This window comes from Panthera pardus, unplaced genomic scaffold, assembly GCF_024362965.1.
Source record: "Panthera pardus isolate Hobbes unplaced genomic scaffold, ASM2436296v1 HiC_scaffold_25, whole genome shotgun sequence".
In the NCBI taxonomy this organism is placed as follows: Eukaryota; Metazoa; Chordata; class Mammalia; order Carnivora; family Felidae; genus Panthera; species Panthera pardus.
Genome location: NW_026526821.1, coordinates 5,161,255 through 5,184,531, shown reverse-complemented (window position 1 = coordinate 5,184,531; position 23,277 = coordinate 5,161,255). Strand labels below are relative to the sequence as shown.

The 23,277-nt window shown below is 51.9% G+C and overlaps 2 protein-coding genes across 10 annotated transcripts in view; both read right to left on the bottom strand.

Annotated features, from left to right (window-relative positions):
- Positions 1-5,266: 5,266 nt before the first annotated feature.
- Positions 5,267-14,526, bottom strand: ANKRD60 (ankyrin repeat domain 60). Its single transcript, XM_019426202.2, has 4 exons — positions 14,187-14,526; positions 9,705-9,835; positions 8,086-8,251; positions 5,267-5,681 (listed from the first exon to the last, which is right to left on the bottom strand). The coding sequence occupies exons 1-4, from the start codon at positions 14,524-14,526 to the stop codon at positions 5,380-5,382; spliced, it is 939 nt and encodes a 312-aa protein (XP_019281747.2). The 3' UTR covers positions 5,267-5,379.
- Positions 14,527-15,897: 1,371 nt separating this feature from the next.
- LOC109253472 (serine/threonine-protein phosphatase 4 regulatory subunit 1-like) overlaps positions 15,898-23,277 on the bottom strand; it is an 81,982-nt gene continuing 74,602 nt past the window's right edge. For 7 of the 9 annotated variants that reach the window (XM_019426430.2, XM_019426433.2, XM_019426431.2 and 4 more), the window contains 4 exons: positions 21,295-21,415; positions 20,364-20,498; positions 18,192-18,333; positions 15,898-17,365 (listed from right to left, as the gene is read on the bottom strand). In XM_019426430.2, the coding sequence (XP_019281975.2) occupies positions 17,208-17,365; positions 18,192-18,333; positions 20,364-20,498; positions 21,295-21,415 (556 nt within the window). In that variant the 3' untranslated portion in view covers positions 15,898-17,207. Of the gene's footprint in view, positions 17,366-18,191; positions 18,334-19,108; positions 20,499-21,294; positions 21,416-23,277 lie in introns of those variants that run through there. The other 2 variants (XR_002074404.2, XR_002074403.2) reach the window with 2 other exon arrangements.

The window sequence follows — 23,277 nt, the reverse complement described above, 5'->3', positions numbered from 1 at the left end:
GAAGCCACTTCCCAGGTCCCCCCCGCCCCGGCCACCTGCGCGCGCACGCACAGGCCCGCGCCCATCACGGCGCCAGACGTGGTCGGTATTTCTCGTCTTCCCAATTGCACGAGGCCGGGCCCAACCGCAGGGTAGCGGGTGACTCCAGACTGAGACGTGGATGTGATCGGACAACTGGCATGGTGGGCCTCGTGACGTGGCCCAGGTTTTGGAGCCTGTCGGGCAGGGGTCCACCGATCCTTCGAGGATGTGAGGGGGGCTGTCACTCCCCGCACCCCCCCCCCCCCCCCCGCTCAGAGCACGCGTGTGCGCGGACACGCACGTTCGCAGACAGCCGCGGGGCTTGGGGCAGAAAAGCCCGTCTGCGCGCCCCCGTCACCGAGCCCTGCTCTTGAGTTTCCAGTGCGGTGCAGGATCTGTAGCATCTCTGACATTTCCAGCGAACACAAACACCGGCGTTTTTCTAAATGTTAATGGGTTTCTGTGCCCTCTGCTGGATGCTCGCGTCGTCAGGGCGGCCCTGCGGAGGCCGAGCTGAGCGGCTGGAATTTTCCTCTCATCTCAGAGCCCTTTTTTTTTTTTTTTTTTTTTTTTTTTTTGCCTCTCTCTCTCTCTCCTGCGGAACTGGCCACGCAGTTTTCAATTCAGAACGACTTTCTAGAAGTTGCTGAGGAAGCCCTGTACTTAATACCAAAATCAGCAAGTTTCAGGGCAATTATAATCTCCCACTTTGGGAATTATTAGCTCTGGATGGAGACTCTTACTGTATCAGGTTTGCGGAAAATTTATGAGGCTATCTGGAAACCGGGAGCGTATTGATTCCCGGTGAGTAAACATTTTAAGCAAATTAAGTGCTGGTGGTAATAATACTAACTGCCACTATTTTTCAAGTGTCTGCTCTGTGCCAGGCATTTAATCCCTCCAGTGGTGACAGGGGCAGATTTTATTACCCAAATGTTACCGACGAAGACGCTGAGGCTCGGAGAGGGGCAACTGCTTGGCCCCGGGACACGCAGCCAGTGGCGGGGGAAAGTTCTAGACCGGACCCGCCAGGCTGTGAGCCCAGCCGGCCACACCGACAAGGCTCCGGGCCCTGAGCACACGGCTCACATCGGTCCCCTCACCTGAAAAACACGGCCGGGTTAGGATGGAGACAGTAGGGGCCTGTGACGGACAAAGAAAGCGGAGGCCTTTGGGAGGTGACAGTTTGCACCGAGGTCACACAGTAGTTAGGAGCGGAGAGAGGAATAGAATGCCGACTCACAAATATCCTGAAGACAAGCCCATGGCTTTCAATCCTAGCAAAATCTTCTTGCCTGCAGAAGCCTGCCCTTTGTGTGCATTTTTAAAGGGGAGATGAGTGGGGCGCCTGGGTGGCTCAGTCGGTTGAGCACCTGACTTCGGCTCAGGTCATGATCTCGTGGTTCGTGAGTTCGAGCCCCGTGTGGGGCTCTGTGCTGACGGCTCAGAGCCTGGAACCTTCTTCAGATTCTGTGTCTCCCTCTCTTTCCCTGTCCCTCCCTGCTCATGCTCTGTCTCTCTCTCTCTCTCTCTCAAAAATAAATAAACATTGAAAATTTTTTTTTAAAAAGTCATTTGGGGCACCTGGGTGGCTCACTCAGTTGAGCATCTGACTTCAGCTCAGGTCATGATCTCGCAGTTAGTGAGTTCGAGCCCCACGTCGGGCTCTGTGCCGACAGCTCGGAACCTGGAACCTGCTCCGGATTCTGTGTCCCTCTCTCTGTTTCCCCACCCCTACTCATGCTCTCTCTCTCTTTCTCTCTCTCTCTCTGAAATAAACAAACATAAAAAGGGGGGATTAGCAAGGCTCAGAAAGGAGTCAAAAGCTCACTAACACCAAACACACTTTCTCCTTGTTGGAATCAGGACTCGGAGTAATTTGCACTGGGAATCACATTTTCAGCCTGTGTCTCACTGTCGCTCAATGCAGTGTCAGGGCCATCGAGAAAGTCCCCCACGTTGCCACCAGGGGGAATGTCCTTCCGCCTTTCCGGGGAGCTCTGGTTGCTGAATACTCCTCAGGCGAGGAGGCATCCAGGGCTGAGATGCACGGAAGATTCAATGGCAAGGGAGAGACCCAGGCAGTGGCCGATCAAGGCGCCCATATCCGGGTTCTGGAGGATGCTGGAGACCAGGCCATTAGAGCAGATGTAGAGTAAAGTTCAGCACCTCTGTTCAGCTGCTTCTGAGACAACGGGAGCACAGCAGGGTGAACCAGAGGCTGGATGGCTAGGAGGCTGGGTCATCCCGGCCAGGCCTGGGCAGGATGTTCACGTTATCCTCTGAACCCCCATGGTGTGTGGGATCTCTTTCTGGGTTGTACTGCATTGACTTCCAGAAAAGATTTGAGGCAATTTACAAGTAAACGTGTGTCCAAGAAAGGGCAATTCATTATCACTCGTTCAGGGCAGGGGAGAAGGTAGGAGGAGGGGTACTTGCTCCCGCTAAGCATCCTGGCAGGCGAAGAGACTGGAAACGTAGGGCTGGCCCCCTGGCATTTTCTGCTTCTAATGAGTCGTGCATTTCTCCAGAGGGCTCCCCAGCCTGGACTGGTTTCCAGGCTGACGCGAGGCAGAACGACAAGGGGAGTATAACTGGATATTATACCCACGAGACTAACCAGAGCTCCTTTCCAAGAGGACCCCATCCTTCGACACTCAAGGGAGGTCCACCTGGGCGATCACAGACCACAGTTCCTTCACCGCTGAAGACCATCCCCCGGTCCCCTGGGCCAAAGAGGATTTCAGGGTCCCACAAAAACGCTTGAAATCTACCCCACAAAACAATTTTTTTTCTGTTAGTTCCTAAGTATGACCAAAAAAAAAAAAAAAAAAATCAAAGGCTTAATGAAATACCTACAAAATATAACACAATTGTGACCAATCTCTTCTATGGCCATGAACATATTTTATTCAATGGGTGATACAGGCTTGTTTGGATATAAGAGGCCATACACTAAGAACGTCTAAGGGGCGCCTGGGTGGCTCAGTTGGTTGACCGTCCGACTTTGGCTCGGGTCATGGTCTCACAGTTCGTGAGTTCAATCCCCACGTCGGGCTCCGTGTTGCCAGCTCGGAGCCTGGAGCCTGCTTCGGATTCTGTGTCTCCCTCTCTCTCTCTGCCCCTCTCCTGCTCGCTCTCTCTCTCTCTCTCTCTCTTTCTCAAAAATAAATAAACATTAAAAAACTTTTTTTAAAGATTGCCTAAAATGAAGGCCCCTGGGACATGTGGGAGCACACAGATGACCCCTGCCACAGACGGAGCAGAACTTTAACCACGGAGTTTGGAACTTGCCCCTTTTCTGGCCACGTGTTTAATTGAATTGGGGGCATATGAAGATACAGGGCCTGCCTCCAAAGTTTTGGGGACAAGTGTCGGGCAGTTGGCTCTGCTAACAACAAAGACAGCAAAACAAAGCCGCTGGCAAACACATCACTTTGAGTAATGCCACTTGTTACGTTAAAAGGGTCCCCAAGTCGCCCCGCCAACACCTCATTAGCTAAATGAATTGACCCGTTGGATGGGGTTATTTAATATCTGTCTACTGGCTTTGGAGAACGTCTGCCAGAAACAAGATCTCAGTTTTGACATAGTTGATGCTGAGCTGTATTTTTTTTTTTTTTCCTGACGATTATTTGTCAAACAGATTGCTGAGCCGGGTACAGCCACGTCTCCTGAGTGGAAAGCCACATCGTCAACACAGATCTTCCTTGTTATGACAGCGGGAAATGCAGCCAATTAATTTAAAAGCCGAATCCGGTTATCGGGGTGTGCGGAGGAAAGAAGGGCAGCCGGGATACGGGGCCGTTTTCCATCACTTTACAAGCAGAACTTCCACGGTCGGGAGGCCAGCGTCACACAGGCCCCAGAGGTGTCAGACTATAGGGCTTTAGAGAAACACGCATAACCGCGCAGTGGGAGAGTGGAGGGTACCCATCGCCCAGCAAGACCCACGGCCGTCCGGCCTGTGGCTTCTGAGCCCTGCGTGTTCCAGGAGCCATTGGTGGCTTCTGCCGTTTTCCTCAGTGAAACGAAGTTTGGCGACGGGAGGCAGTTCCATAGGCGTGCCTCAAATCTGCTAATCCTTCTGTACCACGCCACCATTTTTAAAAAATTCAGGCCAGCCCTTCAAGATCGGGACTTATCTGGGGCGCCTGGGGGGCTCGGTCAGTTAAGCATCCCACTCCAGCTCAGGTCATGATCTTGGCAGTGGGTGAGTTCGAGGCCCCACGTGGGGCCCTGTGCTGACAGCTCGGAGCCTGGAGCCCGCTTCGGATTTTGTGTCTCCCTCTCCCTCGGCCCCTCCCCAGCTCACGCTCTCTCAAAAATAAATAAACGTTAATTTTTTTTTTTTTTTTAAATCGGGACTTATCGTATCAAAACGCTCTGGAAAGATCTAGCAGCCTTTGGCTCACGTTTCCTCTGGAGCTGAGTCGCGGCGCCCCCTTCAGACAGGGGTGTGAACGTCCGCTCGCCCTGGTCCCCACCTTCCCCTCTTGCTCCTACTCGGGGCTCAGACACGTGGCAGGCTGGGTCCCCTGCAGGTGCACAGCCCTTGCGAGGTACGGAGCCTGGAACTAAGCGTAGGAAGGTTGGTGGTGCTTTCGCGGTTCTAGCAGGGAAAGGAGAGCGGACCACCGGGGGCGGGACAAAGGGAAAGAAGGTGCCAGCTCGGAGTCTCTCCTCCACGAGCTCATCAGCAGCCTTTACGCTGTCTCCTCCAAATCCAGTGGCGACACATCGCCTTCAGCAAGACTACTAAGGCACCCCGTGGAGGACGTGTCTGGAGAACCAAGCTCTCTCTGCTCTTGCCGCCCCCCCCCCCCCCCCACTTCTCCACCCCTCAAGCAGCAGACCCCTCAGAGGCGGGCCAGGAAAACTTCCGGAACCTCGCTAGCTTGGGCGGCACGTAGCTCCTGGGGTTTTACAAGCCGAAATTCACAGCCCACACGGCCCGCAACTTCGCGACATTCCCTGGCGCTGGTTTTATATGATGGAACAGTGCTATTCTCATTATTGCTATCACTTCTCTTATGCTGACGCATTAGATGGTCTCCAGACGGGAGGGAAGGTAATTGGTGCCCATCACCCCGAGCAGCGTTAGTGGAGGCAATGTACAAATAGCAGAAAATTAAAGGCTGGCGTCAGAGGCCGCTCAGTCCGTAATGGATTCCAGAAAGAGCACAAACTCACCTACCCCCTCCCCAACACCGTGCGCAAACAGGACAGATGATTTAGTACCTGATTCAGAGGAACTGCCATGTTTTCTTGGCTTCCTGCTCACCGAGGGCCACTGTGGACTTGAACTCCGAAAAGTGACCCAAGTCAGCTTCGACGTGCACACGTGGCCCGTGGGAGCTACATTTGGCCCTTCTTGGAGCCAAACCCACCCTTCACCCTGTGAGAAACCTGGTTCGCAAGCAGTTTCTTCGGGTCCGTCGTCCCTGACTTTGTCATCCAGTAGAAAAGGAACATCCGCCTCTCGCTGTGTCTGCGGTTCATGCGCCGGGCGATGGACATGGGGGTCTCCCCCCTGGCATCTTTGTCGGTGACCGAGGCCCCGTAGTTGAGCAGCAGGTTTATACAGTCCAAACGGCCCATGGCCCCAGCCGCGTGCAGGGCGGTCCTGCCCATGGGGGTTTTTTGGAGACAGTTGGCTCCTGTAAAATAAGACAGCTGGCTGAGGGAGGGTCGCCCTCCCGGTCGCGAGCCTCCCCTTCGGAGTCACGTTCGAGAGGAGAAGCGCGGGAGGGGCGAGGCCACGGAAAGAAAGCTCGGGAGAATCCAAACTGCCCCCGACCCCAGCAGCGAGTGTGAGAGGGGAGGCGTTGCTTCACTGGCCCCAGAACCCGGCACCGCCTTGCCTCCGGTCTGCCCAGAACACACACTTGCTCCAACCCCATTTGTGACGTCCGCTACCCTTGCGGTGATTTTCTAGGTTGTCAGTGCTCTGTCTCACCTCTACCTCCCCCTATCACTTCCAGCATTACCCCCACCCACCCATGCTCTTTGCCCACTCCCTCCATGCTCCAATTATACCAGGCTTCTATCTTTATCGCTTAAACACACCCTGCTCCCTCATCCTGCCCCAGGCCTTTTGCATATGCTGTCTCCTTTGCTAAAAACCCCGTCACCTTTTTCCGCGCCCCCCTCCCCGCCCCGGGCTCTCTTGGCTATCCTTCATTTATTTCCTCAGGAAACCCTTCCTGAGCCCCTCTTCCCGTGTATCCCCCCCACCCCCATACGCTCAGTAGACACACCGTATCTTCAGAACATGCCATGCACGATTGACCATGGAATTAATTATTTGTAATAATTTGCTGACTTCCCTTCACAAACTCCACGGAGGCAGAAAACACACTTGTTTTGATCACCGCTGTTTTCATCCCCAGCACGTAGCGCGATGCCTGGAGAAGACAGGCACTCGGGAAATGACAGACGATGGGCACCCTGACTCAGGGACAGATTTCACTTCGATTGAATTCCTCACTGCCTCCCGCAGATGGATGGGCTAATGACAGGTGTCCAATATGGACTTGTTGAATTGAATCAAATTCTGGGTAACAAATATCATGACACAGAAAACAAGGCGATTCAATTACATGCAGCTGACATTTCTGTAGCCAGTTTTTATGAGCTATGGCCGGTCGGCGAGGTAAAGTTTTAAATAGGTTCTCCTAACGCCCAGCCTCAGCCACAGCATGGCTTTTTTGCAGCGGCTGTCTGCAAAGCCCAGAAAACCTTGCAGAGCTGGCTGTAATGTTTTAACTGGTGCTTGCGAATACATCACAGTTCCATCAGAGTGAAAATGACTTTTTATGGGCTTAACGGACTGCTGGGCTGCGAACAGCCAAGGAGGAGGCCGCTCAGGAAAACCACCACCCGCCAGACAGGCGCAAGCACCATTCTGCCCAGGCCGCGGGGATACTCCCGCCCTGCTCGCTGGAAGCAGGGGGCGCAGAGAGGCTGGGGTCAAGGCCGCAGGCAGGAAAGAAAGGGTTCTGACTTGAGGGCAGGCTGATATGGGAGAGCCTGGGATGAGGCTCCCTTCTGAGCCTCAAACCACTGACCAAACGGCACGTCACGTTCTTCCTCTTCCCCAGGAAGCCGGCGGCCTGGGCCGTCTGCAACTATTGTCTATTGTTCTTGGATGGTCAGCACCTCGATCGGTCCGTGGGCCTCTTTGCCCAAAAATATCCTACGTCCAGGGAAGAGAAAGTATACCGTGGTAGGACTATACACAGAAGCCTTTAATCCAGAGACAATGCAGACAAAGGCTTCTATGTCTTTCTTTCTTTGTTGTTTTTTTAAGTTTCTTTATTTATTTTGAGGGAGACAGAGAATGAGCAGGAGAGGGGCCGAGAGACAGAGGGAGACAGAGAATCCCAAGCAGGCTCTGCACCACCAGCACAGAGCCCGACGCGGGGCTCGAACCCACGAGCCACAAGATCATGACCTGAGCCGCAGTCAGATGCTTGACTGCCCGAGCCCCCCCAGGTGCCCCGAAGGTTTCTATTTCTATGGACAGAGAGAGAAGGAGCAACTTGCCCTCTGGGTGGGGGTGGGGGGCAGAAATGAAAACGGGGTTTGGGGTAAGTGTCTTCTGAGCGAAATAAATCCAGAGCCTTGGAGAAAGGAGACTGGCCAGAGACCGATGCCGGCTTGGGGCTGGGTGCCTCGGACCTTTGCTGAAACCCAAGTTCAGGTGGGGCAGAAATAGCACAGACAGTTTGGGGACATCTCCGGCAGTGTGTCCGCTTTGGACGTAACAGGCCGGGAAGCCCTCGCGGCTGCTCCTGTGAATTCGTGTCCTGAAAGCTGCATCTCTCGCAACAGAAAGACTCTTCTGGAGTCCTGGCCAAGAGGGGGGGACACAGCCTTTAGTAGGCAGGTCCTAGGACGCCTCGGACAGACGGCGAGTGGTCCACCAGGACCGTGACTGGTGGTGGAGACAACTTGAATCCAGGATGCCATTGCCAAAGGGGCAGAAAGCCAAGCCACTGGGTCCCCCTACCCGCACAAGACCCCAGCTCGCGGACACACTCAGCTGTCTCTCCGAATTACCGTGCTCTAGAAGGTACTGCACAGCATCTGGGTGACCTCTGTGGGAGGTAATGTACAAGGCCACGAACGCCCTCTGACATATCCATTCCTTCCTCCGCTCGCCTCCAAGATGCTTTGAATTTGCGGTTTGGTAGACGGAGTCCTCGTCAACAGCAAGACAAGACAGCTGGGCAACAAAACGGGGTTCCGCACAGTGAGTCAGAGTTACTTCAAAAGGGCACAACCTGCCTGGTGGGGGCCGGGACCCTCCCCAGGGGGAGGTTTGCTCAAGTGGCAAGTTGAGGCTTGTGATGGACACAGAGGGGGGCAAACCCTAACTAAGAAGCCGGGACACCCCCCGGGGGAGGACATTGTTGACCACGCTATGCATGTCCAGGAAATACGCATTTACCATCAGGCAGGCTCGGGAGGCAGGAAATTCTTCCTGTCGGTGTTTTGAAGAGAAAATAACTTTTCTGGGTGTCCAGAGGAAGGTGGCTGTGGCCGTTAAGGAAGACACCAGCCAACACGAAGTGGCCTCCCCAGAGGGGAGTGCACTTCTCTGGAGACTTGATGAAGTCTGGCCTTCCGATCTATTTTCGGGCCCATTGTCTCTGCTAACTTTTGGAACGCTCTGAACTCCACTCGCGGATGAAAAATAGCCCCATAATATAATCATCTCATGCTGAACTAAGGCTCTGAGCACGAGAGGAAGGCTGCGGGCCCCGACAGAGAGGAACTCTGTCCTAGATCTGGGGCATCCGGCGTGGGAGCGGCCGTGGGGGGAAAGCAGAACCCGAAAGTGTGGGAGACAGGAGGGAATCCCGGGGTTCAGGGCAAGAGCCAGAAAACCCAGGCAGGGCCCAGGCCTCGGTGGCAGAGGGGAGGCAGGGGAAGGCCAGGAGCAGGAGGAGACCGGGGAAGGACCCGGGAGGGGAGCCCCTCCTTCTAAGGCTGCTGCACACAGGTGGGGGGAGGGGGTTCCAGTCAGCCCTGGCCCCGCCTCCCCGGAGACCACCCACCCTTCCCAGATCTAATTCCCAGCAACCCTCCTGCAGCCCACCTTCCTCGACCCCTTCCCCGCACACTCACGGCCTTCCATCCAAATGTGCCTTCTAGAAGGAACATACACTTGCCCTCCCCTGTCCCCCCAGCCTCCCGTCTTCACTGTGGGGCAGACCGTCGGGTTCCCTCCTCCCTCCTCCCTCCTCCCCACTGCCCACCCAGAGCCCGGCCGAGAGCTACAGCTACGCACAAGGCCTGGCAAAGACCAGGCACCTGCTGTGTATCGAGTAGTGTTGCCTTAGGGGAGGGGCAGACCCGCATTAGGACTTTCTTTGGACTACGCGTTCCCAGCTACGGGGAGCTCTTCGCTCACTGTTCAGTCAGGTTTTCAACTTTACAAAATATACATACGGATAGAAAACGCACTGCCCTGTGTCGTTTGTGGGGTAGCGTGGGGCATGAGTGGGTTACAGGTGAACACCGTGAGACAGCAAACCCGAGAGTGACTGGAACCACGCAGTGTAGGATTTGATCATTAGGAGCCCACGATTCCCACGCCACCCTCCCCCACACACATCCACAGTTTACGGTTGCTTCATGAAGTATAATATCCATTTAGAGAAGCGTGAAAACACCTTACTGGGATCCCCTTCCACAGCCGCCAAAACCAGTTCCGTCCATCCATCATAATGCCAGATACATAATGAGATAATTCCACCAGGAACAACATCGTGGAACTTCAGTGTGGTATCATCCATCAAAACTCCTACAGGGAATAAGTTTTTCTTTAAAAAAAAAAAAATCGGGTATTAAAGATAAACAGTTACAATGGTTAATTTAAGAGATTATCTGACCTTGGGCGTCACAAAGATAATTTTCAAACCTTGAGCGCCAATCTCATCTGATGACTCCGCATGAGTCTGTTTGTGGTCGTCAATGCTTTTTGGAAAATTAATTTGGCTCAGCTCAAACAGAAGCGAAACCACCCCCCAAAATGGCAACAATTTATAAAATTCTGTAATTATAACTTGTTCTGTTGGGGAAAAAAAAAAAAAAAAATACACGAGCCGGGAGAGTCATTTTATGAGGCAAACTCTAGAAATAGAACTACCTGACAGTAAACAGTACAACGTATGTGCGTCAGTCATACCTTAAAATAAAATACTAACTCTGGTTGGTGTTGTTAACAGTTGGCTAAAGATGTAACAATGAGGGAACTCGGTTGTGTCTCTACCGCAGGGTTTCTCAATCTTGATGCTACTGACATGTCAGACTGGATCATTCTCTGTTGTGGGGGGGGTCACCCCAGGCATCGCCAGGTGTTAGCAGCATCCCTGGCCCCTACCCACCAGAGGCCAATAACCTGCTCACCTAGTTGTGACCATCCAAAGCGTCTCCCGGTGTTGCCAAAACGACCCCTGGGGGGCAACTCGCCCCAGCTGAGCATGTATGGTAAGGGAAGAATTGTAATGTTGACGTTCACCGTGATTTGGCCTTGAGACGTTACAACTCCTTTGTGTTATCGCCCAGAGCAGCCCTCCACGCACAGAAAAGGATGGGGTGAGTGGATCGACTCACACTTCATAAATTCAGACTCTTTGGGAAAGAATGTCAGGGCTGTAGAAGACTCTAGAACATTTTCAGCAACGTTATCTTCAGCCTACCTTTTTAAATACACACTTCCTTACGTGGCCACCTATAATCTTGCTTAGGGGTCGCATAATTTCTTTTCTCCGCGAGCAACCCCACAAGCGCAAAGTCTCAACTCTGCCAGGCTGGATTTACCATTTATTCCGAGTGGAATTCATGAGTTTGGGGGATTCGCGACTGAGTGGTTACTAAGCGCCTTGTACCGAGCGCCTACGTTCTTTAACCCTCGTGACAAGCTAAGTTTGTCATCTCTGAGTGTCGGTGAGCACACGGAGGTTCCCATGGCTAGGAAAGAGTAGAGCCAGGGCTCCGAACAGACCTGCCTTCCCTCCAGTGCCACGAGCTCGTCTCTCAAGGCTCCGCTGGCCCCCCCTTTGGTGACGAGAAACTTCAGACGGTGGATGTAAACAGGAGTAGCGATTAGCACATTTGTTAATTAGGGTCCTGTCTGTGGTTCTCGCACAGAGGATAATCAGTCATCAGTCTTCAGCAAGACAACTTGACTTCCTAACGACTTTGAAAAAATTGAATCAAGCTGTGTTTCCCCAAGAAAGAGCGCAATTCACACATGCCGAACAGCTCGGCAATTCTCTGTTTACAGGCAGCAACTGCCTTCGGCTTAGACAAAGACTAATTATCACCAGCTAAATAAATTATTAGAGTTGACAACAGACGTGTAAGGTCGACCCTCATCCATGAATTTGCTCACCCCTTTTAGAATTGTGTCCCTCAAGGTTTTCACGCACACGTGATCTCACGTAATCCTCCCTGGCAACCTTGCGGTGGGTAGAGAGGCATCAGCGGATCATTTATAGGCAGAAACCCAAATTTCTTTTATCAACGTAGTGACACCTTCTTCCCGTCTTGTTTGCTATCAACAGTAAGGACTGCAGCCGCGAGAGAGGTCAAGCTTCCAATGGTTGCTAAGTGCTTGCTGACTGGTAGGATTGTGACATCAGTGCTAAGTCACTCGGTCTCTTTCACTGCCTCTTGGCTTTCTCGGATTTACTGCTCAGCATAGCTCATCAGTGAAAATGAATTAACAGAACGGGTGCCAGACATTTACTGTCCCTCGGCCGCTCACCTCCTCGTTAGCATGTTAAATACACTCTGGGTTCGAGATCTACTTCTCTCCAAATAAAGCCTCCGCCAGGCCCCCAGAGCATCTCCCAAACACTCCGATAGCAAATTAAATACGTCGCGAGAGATGCTTCACCTATTTCAAAGAGAGCGGAAGGAAGGTATTTTTGGCCTTCAATGTGCATTTTGAGTTTCCCGAGTCCTCTCTGCCCAGAGCGGGATACGGCCCTAAGGATTGGAGAGCTAAGAGGCTCTGTGTTACACATCAGGAAACTGAGCCCCGGAAGGGCAGCGTCTGGGGGAGCGGAGACTGTGGAGACAGGCTGCGCTCAGATCTCTGTCTCCATCGCTCCTGGCCCCTGCAGGGGTGCTACCGTATGTCTGCATTACGGGCTCCTCACGTTCTCTGTGCAGCAGCCCAGAGAGTTTTTTATATCTCCGTTTCCTTGAAGTCTTTTTGCACTGATTTCAACCGGGTGGGGAGATGATGGAGCCCAGGGGCCCTGATCCTGTCCTGTTCTCATATCCTAAACATTGTAGACACCGGGACGGGGACAGCCAGGTCCTCAGGCTGAGGGAAGGAGATCGATGGAGGGAGAGACTGGGCTCCGAGTCCTTACCCCACATGGGATCTGTCTGGATAGGGGGCCTTGGGGTCCTGATCTAGCCACAGTGAGCTTTGGGTGCTGGGTTCTGATTCTGACGGGGCTAGTTTTGAGCTCCTGATGTGGACAGGGAAGGACACACCTTGAGATTCGGGGCTCTGGTACGAACTGAGTTAGTGCCAGTATTTGGGGTTCAAACGTGGCTAGAGTTTGTTTTGAGATTTGGGGTCCTGACGAGGGCAGTGTTTGCTCTGGATTTGGGGATTCTGACGAAGGCAATGTTTGCTTTCTGTTTGGGGGTCCTGGTGTGGGAAGGGTCTATTCTGGGATGTGGAGTCCTTGTGTGGGCAAGACTTGTTTGGGGATTTGGGGTTCTAACAGAGCCCTGCGTACTGTAGCAACGCAGGGTAAGGAATCGGACAGGTCAGCCCTGGGCTTTGGGGGTCTTGAAGGCGACAGGCTCTGCTCTGTGATTTGGGGTCCCGAGATGGTCAAGGTTTGGCCTAGAACTTGGGGTTCTGGTATTGGTTAAGGTTGCCTGAGGGATTTGGGGTTTCAAATACAAACAGAGCTTGCTTCGAGTTTTGGGGTCCTCACGTAGGCAAGGCTCGCTTTGAACTTCTGCTTCCTTACATGGATATAGTTGGCTTAAACATGGTTTCCTTGAGACTTGGGTTTCAGAGATGGGTATGTTTGAGTTTTGGGGTCCTCTTGTGGGCAGAGTTTGCCCCATGCTTTGGAGCCCTTAGGAGGACATTTTGCTTAGGATTGGTGTTCTGGTGTCGTCACGGTGAGCTTGGGAACTAGCTCCCAGATGTGGGAAGAGCTCATTTTGGGTTCTGGCATCCTCACACAGACAGAGATGGCTGATGGATCGGGGTTCAAAGGCACAAGCGGTTAGAGACTGGGGGCTCAGAATTGGGCTTGTCCACTCTGAGCTTTGGGGTCATGATCTGGGAAGAATCTGCTTTGGGACTTAGGGTTCTGTTGTAAGCAGGGGTAGCTTGGGGAATTTTATTTGGGGTTCAAACTTGGGCATGGTTTGCATAGAGGTATGGGGTCCTGAGGTGGGCAGTTCATCTCAGGCATTAGTATCCTTCAGCGGACACGGTTGCTAGAGGACTCAGGGTTTTGAGGGTCACAGGGTTAGCCTGGGGATCTGGGGTTCAGTCTTGGCCAAGTTTGTTCTTGGTTTGGGGGTCCGGGAGCGGGCAGAGTTTGTTCTGAGCTCAACGGCTGGCTGGAGGGCTGAGAGGATTTACGAGTCCAACATGGGGACTTGGAAGTTTGCGGTGAGTTTGGGGTCCCGATATGGGAAGGTTTGCCCTGGATTGTGGGGTCCCACTCAGGACAGGCTGTGTTTCAGGCTTCTGGTTTGGTGTGGACGCTGTTGGCTTTGGGATTTGGGCCCCTGATGGAGACACAGCAGCCCGAGGGTCTGAGGGGTCCGGCTGTGGCAGCGCCTGTGTTGAGATTCGGGGGTCCTGACGTGGACAGGTCTGACCAGACAGCTTGCTTCAGGATTGGAGTCCTGACGCGGGCAGGATTTGTGGATTGGGGTCTTGCTGTGTGGACTGGGTCTGCCTTGAGATTTGAGGTCTAATGTGAACCTGGTTTGTCAGGGACTGGGAAGTCCTCGCGGGGGCCTGGGCTGGCTTTTCCATCTGGGGTCTCCTGGCGGGGGGGGGTCTGTCCGGACACCTGGGGGCAGCACGTGGGACCCCACGCTGGGAAGGGGGGAGGCCAGGCACTTGGCGAGGGAAGGGGGCGGGCGGGGGCCACCTTGGTCCAGGTACTGGAGCCTCTGCAGGTCGAGGGGGATGCCGACGACGAGTTCCAGCTCCTCCTTGAGCTCGCGCACGGTCATGTCGCTGTGGCAGTGCGCCACCTGGAACATCTCCCCGGTCTCCTCCAGCAGCACCCGCAGGACGAAGACGTCCGGGGCCTGGTCCAGTGCCAGCGCGGGGCTCCCGAGGGCCGGGGACGGCGCGGGGAGGGGCCCCGGGCCCGCCGAGCCCGCCCCCCGCCCGGCGGGCCGGCCCACGGCGGGGTTGGGGTCCGGGGCGCCCCCCAGCGGCGCCCCACCGCCGCCGGCTGCCCGCCGCCGCCGCCGCCGCCGCATGGTTCCCTGTCCCCCGGCCCGCGTCACCGGCGCCCCCGGCTGGCCCAGCCCCGCAGCGCAGACCGACCGCGGAGACGCCCCGCGGGGGCCACGCCCCCCAGGCCCTGCCCTTCGGGTCAGTTCCTGGGTCCACCGCCAGGACGCGGGCCCCTGGTGTCCACGTCCGGTTAAAGAACAGTCCTTGCCGAAGTCGGGGCCCGCCACGCGGGGTGAATAGCGCCCCAAATCCTCACCGCGGGCATCGACTACCGAGAGCTGTCAAGGGCAGTCTCCAGTCATGCTTCGAAATCCTATGCCGGGCACGAATGAAAAACCCAGCACGGCGTTAACAGGCGCCCTTCCTGCTCCCCGAGCGAGCGGAGACGCGCCGTCAGCCCCGCAGATGCCCCCGAACGCCCCCCAATTCCGGGAGACGGGTGCTCAGGAAGACACTTAACAAGGGGGTGACGCCTGCTGGACGAGAAGCGGAGACGGTTCCATCGCGAAGAGACCTTTCAGAGGAGCGCCGTCTGCGAGAAACCCATCTTGTGCTTTTCCATTAATTCGCCCAAGAGGAGGCAGAGTGTTCAAGTAAACAGGAAGCTTACGTGAGATGCTCGGATCACACACACTTAACACCCCGCACCTATGAACGAGTAAGCTCATCAAGAGCTGAAGTGACGGCGTAAGCAGCCGGAGAGAAAGGAAGGAGACACAGAACCATCTTAGAAAAAAACCTCCGTTGTTACAAAAGAAGAACATAGGAGCCTTGCACATGTTTTTTGGCAGAGAGATTAGTCATGAAAAAAAAAAAATCTTTGCACCGGAAAGGCATTCGTATCAAGTTATGGACGATCTTCAGTGTATAACCGGCAATGTTTAAAGGTTGGATTATTTACGGGAGAGCCCCTACAAGCACACCGGATTCGGCACCCAGATGCCACATTACACATCAGGACACAAACCGAGGGGAATTTTTTTTTCCTTAGTGGAAAATTAACCTCTGCACACAACCCAAGATTCCAGTTGAATAATTCTACGTGCTGCTAGGTCAACAGATTTTAACAATAGGCCAATCTCAATTTCTAACATGAAAAGGATCAAAAATGGTTTGTTACTGAAGCAAAACAATTAGCTCCATCTATTTCCTTGAAGAACACAAGATGGACTGATTTTTTTTTCCCCCCCTCTCTCTCCAATACGTAGCCTCCAATTTATTGGCTCACTCTTTGCTGAAGTTGCCAAAATGCTACCCTGGGTTACAATTTGAAATTCTCACACATGTACCTTATTTTCTTTGGCACGGTATAGATTCCTTCCTTTCTTTTTAAAGAATCAACTCAGTGGAATTTGGGGGAGGGGAGAACATCCTGTATTCCCGGAAATTCAATATATAGCTGCAGAGATTTTATTTTTTAAAAAAAGGGAGAAAGAAAAGACGGACAAGAAAAAGATCCAAGGGGAGAATGGCCACAGCAACATGACCTTTGCAGGCAGCTCTTGAACCCCAAATGGGCCTCTCCTTCCTTCCTTTGATGCCTACTTTCGAGAAGACAAAGATAGAAATAAAAAGAACACGAGCTTACACATTCTACAGAATTTACGCAAACGTCTGTAGAATCTTAAATGATTAATGGAAAACTCGTTTAAGTTTCCAGAGCATCTTTCTCTCACTCTAAATTTTAAAAGCGTGAAATGTTAAGTTCTGTGTACTCAGGTCAAGTTGAAGGGTGTCATAATCTAACCCCCCAAACGACTGGCAAGTATATGAACTGATCAGATCTGCGGGGTCCTATTTTTCTGTTACTTTCTGTTAAGATCCTAGAGCATTAGATACAAAGTCGATATCCATGCATCTCAATGATCAATTTCCCTCTCTCAAATGTATGATAATGAATCCATGTAAGAGCGAAAAATCTTTCTACTTTATGCTCTGTCAAAGGCCAGTACGTGTCTTTATGGATACAGTTCCTACGAGAAGGGGAGGGGTAAGTGCCTGAGGAAAAGTTCCAAGTACAGTTTATACAAAAGTACAATATTAGAAAGACTTCCATAAATCATTCTTTAGTAGATTTCCTTAACTATCACATTTTTCAAAAGTAAACAAATTGGGCTATATTTGCAGTAACTCAAAGTGCAGCATAAATTTAAATGATGTATTTGTTCTGCTCACTGATAGGAGGCTAATGTTACGTTAATATATTAGCTCTTCCTGTCAAGAGCTATTTACATATGTACATTATTTCAGTTAAAAATAAAATGTGATACCATAAACTGTATTTTATAGGAAAGCATAAGGGAAGCCAAATGTGCAAGTCTATTAAAGACTTAAAATCTTCTAATAAACTACTTGATGTGTGTGGGGGGCGGGGGGGGGGGGAGGGGGGGGCTTAAATAATCTGGTCTGCGGGAGAGAGGGCAGTCTGATGTTCTGGAGGCCCCACCCCCAGCCACCCGCCTGGTTCCACCACCTTGGCCCGGACCTCCTGATCAGGCAGGGAGGGGCGCAGAATCGTGGCGCCTGGCCCAGGTGCAGTCCCTGTGACTGCGGGAGGGGAAGGCGCCATCTGAGTGCCCACCCTCAAAGTTTCAGGAATCTTTCCTCCCTCGGAAGGTGTGACACAATCAGACCCCCCGACAAGCTGGGGTGAGCAGTCCGTGCCGCGTGCGAAGTGCCCAGAGCGTGCGCGACCACAGAGGGGTTAGTTCCGCTCTTCTAGCACACGGCTGTCTGCAGTACTCCGCCGCTTGGGTTGGAGAGTGGCAAAAAAGGACACGTCTGGGTCCGGGTCGGACTGCAGGGCCAGGATGGTCTCTTCAATGACTTCAAGATGAGGGTTACCGGCATTTCTCAAATACGCTAAAGACAGAAAACAGTAGTTGGGCTCGCGTGTGCCATGAACTGTGCTCCAACACAGACCCCAGTTTTGGGTTTTTCTGAAACCACACCTCAGGACAATAAATCGTTCTTCCCAGAATAATCACACACACAGGGCCTCGCAAAGATAAAATGAATGCCTCCATCAAAGGGTATTTCTTAAATTTCAAAGATGAAAGAATGGGTAGGTATGCACATTTTTAAAACTGTAGTTCAGAAATGTTCAATGTCATGTCTTCTCCCCTCTGCTACAAAATAACTGACAGCATGTGGAGTACGGTGTGGGGGGCGGGGGGCGCGCAGGTTTGCTGGCAGGGGGAGGTGTGGGAGGGAAGGGGCAAGGGAGGTACGTTCGGGGACAGAATGCCCCGCCCCACCCGTGGCTTAGATGTGATCGTGTCATCCGAGGGACACAATCTAAAGTTAAGTCCTGTTCAGGCTGAGCTCGACATTTTTCTGACTACAAAATTAATACCATCAAAACCTCAGTGTAATTAAGGCTTACATTTGCTGCCTTTCATAATGTCTATGTCCTAAGTCAACGTTTACAAAAGTTTCCCGCATTTCTAGAACACGGCGATGTTTTGCATTCTAGCATTACGTTCATTAAATGTGAAAACTGGACCACATTCATTTCCTTAGTCATTTTCTGAACAACGAACGATTCTGCATAAAAGTGAATACATCAAGTTATATAATAAGTCTGGAGTTTGCTATCATGCAATCTGCCACAATCTCCTAGAGGAAATCTAGCTGCTGCCCGATGAAGTTTTTAAAACGTGTAAGTTCAGAAAAGCGGTCCACATACCCTTTTCCAACAGCGTCTGCCGCAGAGCTCTGGCTAGTAAAACTCTCACGTTGGGCACAGGATCTGACACGAGGCTTAAAAGACTGGGGAGTAAGTGTTCGACAAACTGGTCTGCGGGGATACACTCCTCGCTCACCACCGCCTGTGATGGAAGAAAACCACAGCCAAAAATTGACACTCAAGAGTGATCAGCATGTTTTTTTCTAAATACGTACACTTCTGTAATTCCAAGCCTAACTTGGTCACTCACTAGCTTCACAGCTTTGAGTATATGGCTTCGCCTGTCTGGGTCTCAGTTTTCTCATCTGTGCAGTGGGGAAGTGATGGGCAGGGCAGATCGCTTCCGCAAAGAATCTAGCAAAGCGCCCACCTGTTAAGGTTAAGAACCCTCACCTTTTGTTACTCACCAGACCTCAGGTTCTGAGGGCAGGGACCGCACCTGTCTTATCGACAGCCCAACCCCCATCTCCAATCCAGGCCGGGCCCTCTGCGAACACCCAACCAACACCGCCTCCGGGATGATGGCCAGCGCCTGCCCACCGCCACTCTGCTTACAGAGTCCCGTCTCATAGCCAGCCACGGGAATCGGCACAAGCCTAGTTTTACGGGTGAGGCAATTCTGGTCCAAAGTGGCGACGCCCAAAGGTCTCCTGATTCCAAGCTGAGCGTGTGGCTTCTAAGTCCTATACATCTTCCCACTACAGGGTAACAGCTGACATTTATTAAGTGCCAGGCAGCGTGCAAGGTACGTCAAATGCATCAGTCCATCCCCACCTGCCACGTGGGCCCTCACTAAACCCCAGGTTAGGATCCGTCCCTGGAGCGGCACTGAAATTGCCATCAAACGACCCTTTCCTTTTGTCTGTCTGTCTGTGGGTTTTCTAAATCTTTAATAATTAATTCGTGAAAGCACATACACGTTGATTTTTCTTGAACAAAATTAGTTGGGTGTTTCTTCCTTTTATCTCATCATGGATTTTCTAAATCTCAGATGGAGAACTAAAAAATAAAGGCGAAGGCATCTCATTCGCCCTTTCTCCACAAAATGACCTGGGGCACTGACTTCTTCTTTGCAGAAGTCTGTGGCGTCAGGCCTGCGGTCTGTTGAGTTTGGCACTTAAATCCGTCAGTCGCTGCACTCTGCAAAGCTGACCCCCAAAGTACCGTGTGATGCCCCTCCGGCCCAACAGGGGGCCCTGGTGAGTCCCTCAGTGGGGGAAGGGGGTGTGAGGGAGAGAAAGGGGGCTTTGGGGCTTGGGTGAGCTAGAGTCCCATTACAGCTTGACTGTAATGTTGACAGAGCTGGGCGAGGGGTTCATGGAGAGTCATGCTGTTCCCTCCACCTTTGTACATGCTTGAACATGTGCATGGGGAAACATTAAAACTTCTTAAATAACACGTTAGCGGGAAAAGAAAAAAATCACGGCTTTATGTTTCCTGTGTGATTTTGACTGAGTCACTTAACCTCTCTGGGCTTCAACTGCTTCCCCTTCAAGAAAAAAAAAAAACCTGGTCTGAAAGTACACAGGTGTGAGGTGCCTGACACACGGCAGCTCTTGCCACTGAGGATCAGATGAGCAGGTACCTGGCACGCAGCAGCATTCCAGAAGTGGCAGCCATCAGCCCCAGGCAAACCTCGACCCCACCATTTCCAGGACACTAAGTAGGGAGGGTGCCCAGGAGCCGGACCGGCTGACATGAACTTCCCTGCAGAGATGAAATGGTCTCAGCCCCAACCCTACTGCTCTATTCTTCACCGCAGCCTCCCTCCAAGGCAGTTGGCTGAGGGGAGGTGCCACGATGGCCACTGCCCTGGACAGGGCAGGGGGGGGCAGGGCTGCGGGCCCGGCCCTCACCTCACCGGAGGGGAAGTGCTGGGAGAGCAGGAGCGAGTTGGCTCCGCACCGTCTAGAATGTGCCTGGCACACGGCAGGCGTTCAGTCAACACCTTCAGGACGAATGCACAGACGGGCTGGGGAAGCCTGGGCAAATCATTCTGCCTGAGCGGGTCGGCCGCAATCTCCCGTGAGATCAAGGGGTTCGTTCGGTGCACCGATCTCCAGATGCCTGGCTGGTGACCTATGTCTGACGCATCTGATATCAGTCCGTGGCAACGTAAGAAAATCCCAGCGGAGAACCCTGCCCCACCCGGCCGCCCCTGGCCATGCTAACCTGACAAATGAAAGCGAAAGCTTGCCTTCCAACCCACTTAGCACAGTGCCGGAACCTTACGATGAGCTCATGGACGAAAGCTAACCCCAACGCACTTTCACTGTGTGAATAGAACTTCTGCAGAATGGCCACAACCTGTAACAAATATCAGAAGAGCACATTTAAAATGCTGCCATCTATTTGAATTATGAATCCTACTCTACGTGGAGACTAGACATTTGTATGGCTCTTAAAATGAATTTATAAGCGTGGGAGAGGGTACTTTTTGTCACGGTCATCATTAGAACACAGAGGAGAAAAGACTTGTGCAATACACGTACACTCGCACATGTAGAACCCTTCAGAAAATGAAATTCAAAAAAGGACTAGCATTAGGAAAATACATTCTTAATCTTAAGATTTCCAAATTTTAGGAAATGTCCTCTTGCATAATAACTAAATCATTACCTTTTGGAACATGCCACGTTTGTAAAATTTTAATACCATCAGAGTACCTTAGTAAGACAATATTTCCAAATGAGATTCCATCCCCCCACCCAGTATTCAGCTGGTTACAAGCCCAGGTAAGAAACAGGATAAGCCTTTTTTTCCATGACAGAGCTTTTGCTTACTAACTACTTTTCTACAAAACCATGCCGTAGGGTTAAGCCCAGCCTGTGTTTAAGGAAACACTAAGCCATCATTTACAGGGTCTCATATAGAAAATGATTTATCCACAATTTCTATCACTGAAGCATACAGCTTAAGAAAAAGGCTATCTTACGTGCTGATAAAACCATAATGCAGTTCCTAATTTCAAATTTAAAAGCTGGCTTCATAGGTATACTGAAAAATCAGCCCCAGAAAGTAAAGGGGTTAAAATGGAAGAAACAGAAATGTTCCTATTTCCAAAAATCACAAACAGACAAACAAAAAAGCCACGATTCCTTACAAGCTTGAAGGAGATCCATCGAACTTCAGAAACTTTATCTGCACACAACTTCAAGGCAATATGCATTAAATAATCATAAACATCATGGGGATTATAGAGTTCCAAAATGAGTATCAGCTGTCTGAAGAAAGAAAAAAAAAAAAGGAAATTGGTTTTTAGGGCAAAAAAAATACCTTACTAATGTCTCCTTACTCTCATTTCATTTTATAGATAAAAAGAGCTGGGCTGGGAAATTAAGGGCACATGTGGACCTAGCGAGGCTTTCCGTCAGTAAAATGCCAAAAGCAGAAAGCCGAGGGAAATACCACGCAAAATAAAGTGGAAAAAGAAAATCGTCTGTCTTCATCTCACCCAAACAAATCCAACAAAAAGGAAATAAATTAAACTTTGTAAAACAGAGGCTGAGAAATTTATGAACAGGGATAATATTTCAATTCTGGGTTATCAGTTGGAAAGCACATAAAACTCTGAAAAATCAGATAACATAAAAATAGCCAGAACGCTGAAGTTCCCAGAGATCAACAGATCAGGGGAACCTCCGAGGAGCCTCGGCTTTGTTCCCCAAGCGGCCGGCAGGCAGCTCGAGCCCTTTTTTTTTTTCCCCCAATCAGCAAGGTCCGCTTGGAGAGAACTGGGAGCCTCGGCTCTCTACTCCAAGGGAAAAATTCATAAGATGGCTGGACGGGAAAACCTACCACCAAAGCTCTCACTCTCTTCTAAATGGGGATGGAGAGAAGGGGTATGAAAATAAATGGCATTGTTTCCACGCTGGCAACGAAAGGAAATGAAAAAGAGATTGGAAGGAAGTTAGAACCAGAAACCAGGAGTGCCGGGGAATACTTTCATATCAAAAAGCACTGTTTTCAGAAAAATGATACCAGTACCGTGGGCGCGGGGAGCACAGAATTCATATCAGTGGCTCTGGCTTCAATAACCACGGCAGAGATGGGAGATAGCCAGGGCTCCGAGATAACGCTGTCGGCGGTGCGAGCCCCGCCGGCCCGGGCCCGCGGAAGCCGGTCCTCGTGGCCAGGCCCCGGCTCCGTCCCCCACTCGGTCCCCCGCCGGGTCCCCATGCCCGGGGCCCCGGGAGGCGGGTCAGTCCGGCCCCAGTCCCTCGGTCCCTCGGTCCCAACCCCGTTCCCGGGAGGCAGGTCAGCCCGGCCCCGGCCCCCCCGCCCCCACCCCATCGGTGCCGGGTCCCCGGCCCCGTCCCCGGCCCCCATCCCCGGTCCCCAGCCACCGCCCCCGGCCGCCGGGGAAGCGGGAAGCGGGTCGGCCCGCCCGGAGACGGACCTGGCCGAGTTCCCGCGCGCTGCCGCTAGAGGGCGCAATGCTTTCATGGAAAACGTGGGCCTGTTTTTCTCGGTTCTCTGAGAATATAAACTAGGAACATGGCATAATGACTAAAACCTCAATCTCTCAAATTAAGCATAATGATTAAAGATCACAGCGAAGAGAAAATCTTTTAGTTTGCCCCTGGCATCGGCCAAATCATAGCCTGAATAGCTGCAAAAGCCTGATGGATTTCTACAGGGAAGACAATTATTTGAAAGATTTCTAGTTGAGGGCAAGAAAAATGAAAAGTAAAGCTACCGAGATAAATCCCGACAAGGTGAAAACTAACACCCACACGCCCACCATCGCCACCAAGTCCACCCAATACTGTGCGATGCACAATGACCTGCCTCGGGAAAGAGCCCTATTAACAGCTTTAACTCTTTGGGAATCAGGGACACCTTTAACATTCCCTGTGCCGGCACAGGCTGGGATTAAGGAAGTCCTTCACACACGAGATGATGTGCACAGAGGAGGCACCTTGGGGGACGTTTTTATGTAACAATCGTCTCGTCTCACTGAGCCCCTTTCGTGTCTCTCTCTGTAGCGTAATTTTCTTTAGGAGCTGAAGTGCATAAGCACGCTGTGCCCTGCAGAGAGGGCTACACTCAGAATGTTCGGGAAGGCTTTGGCAAAAACTCTTCC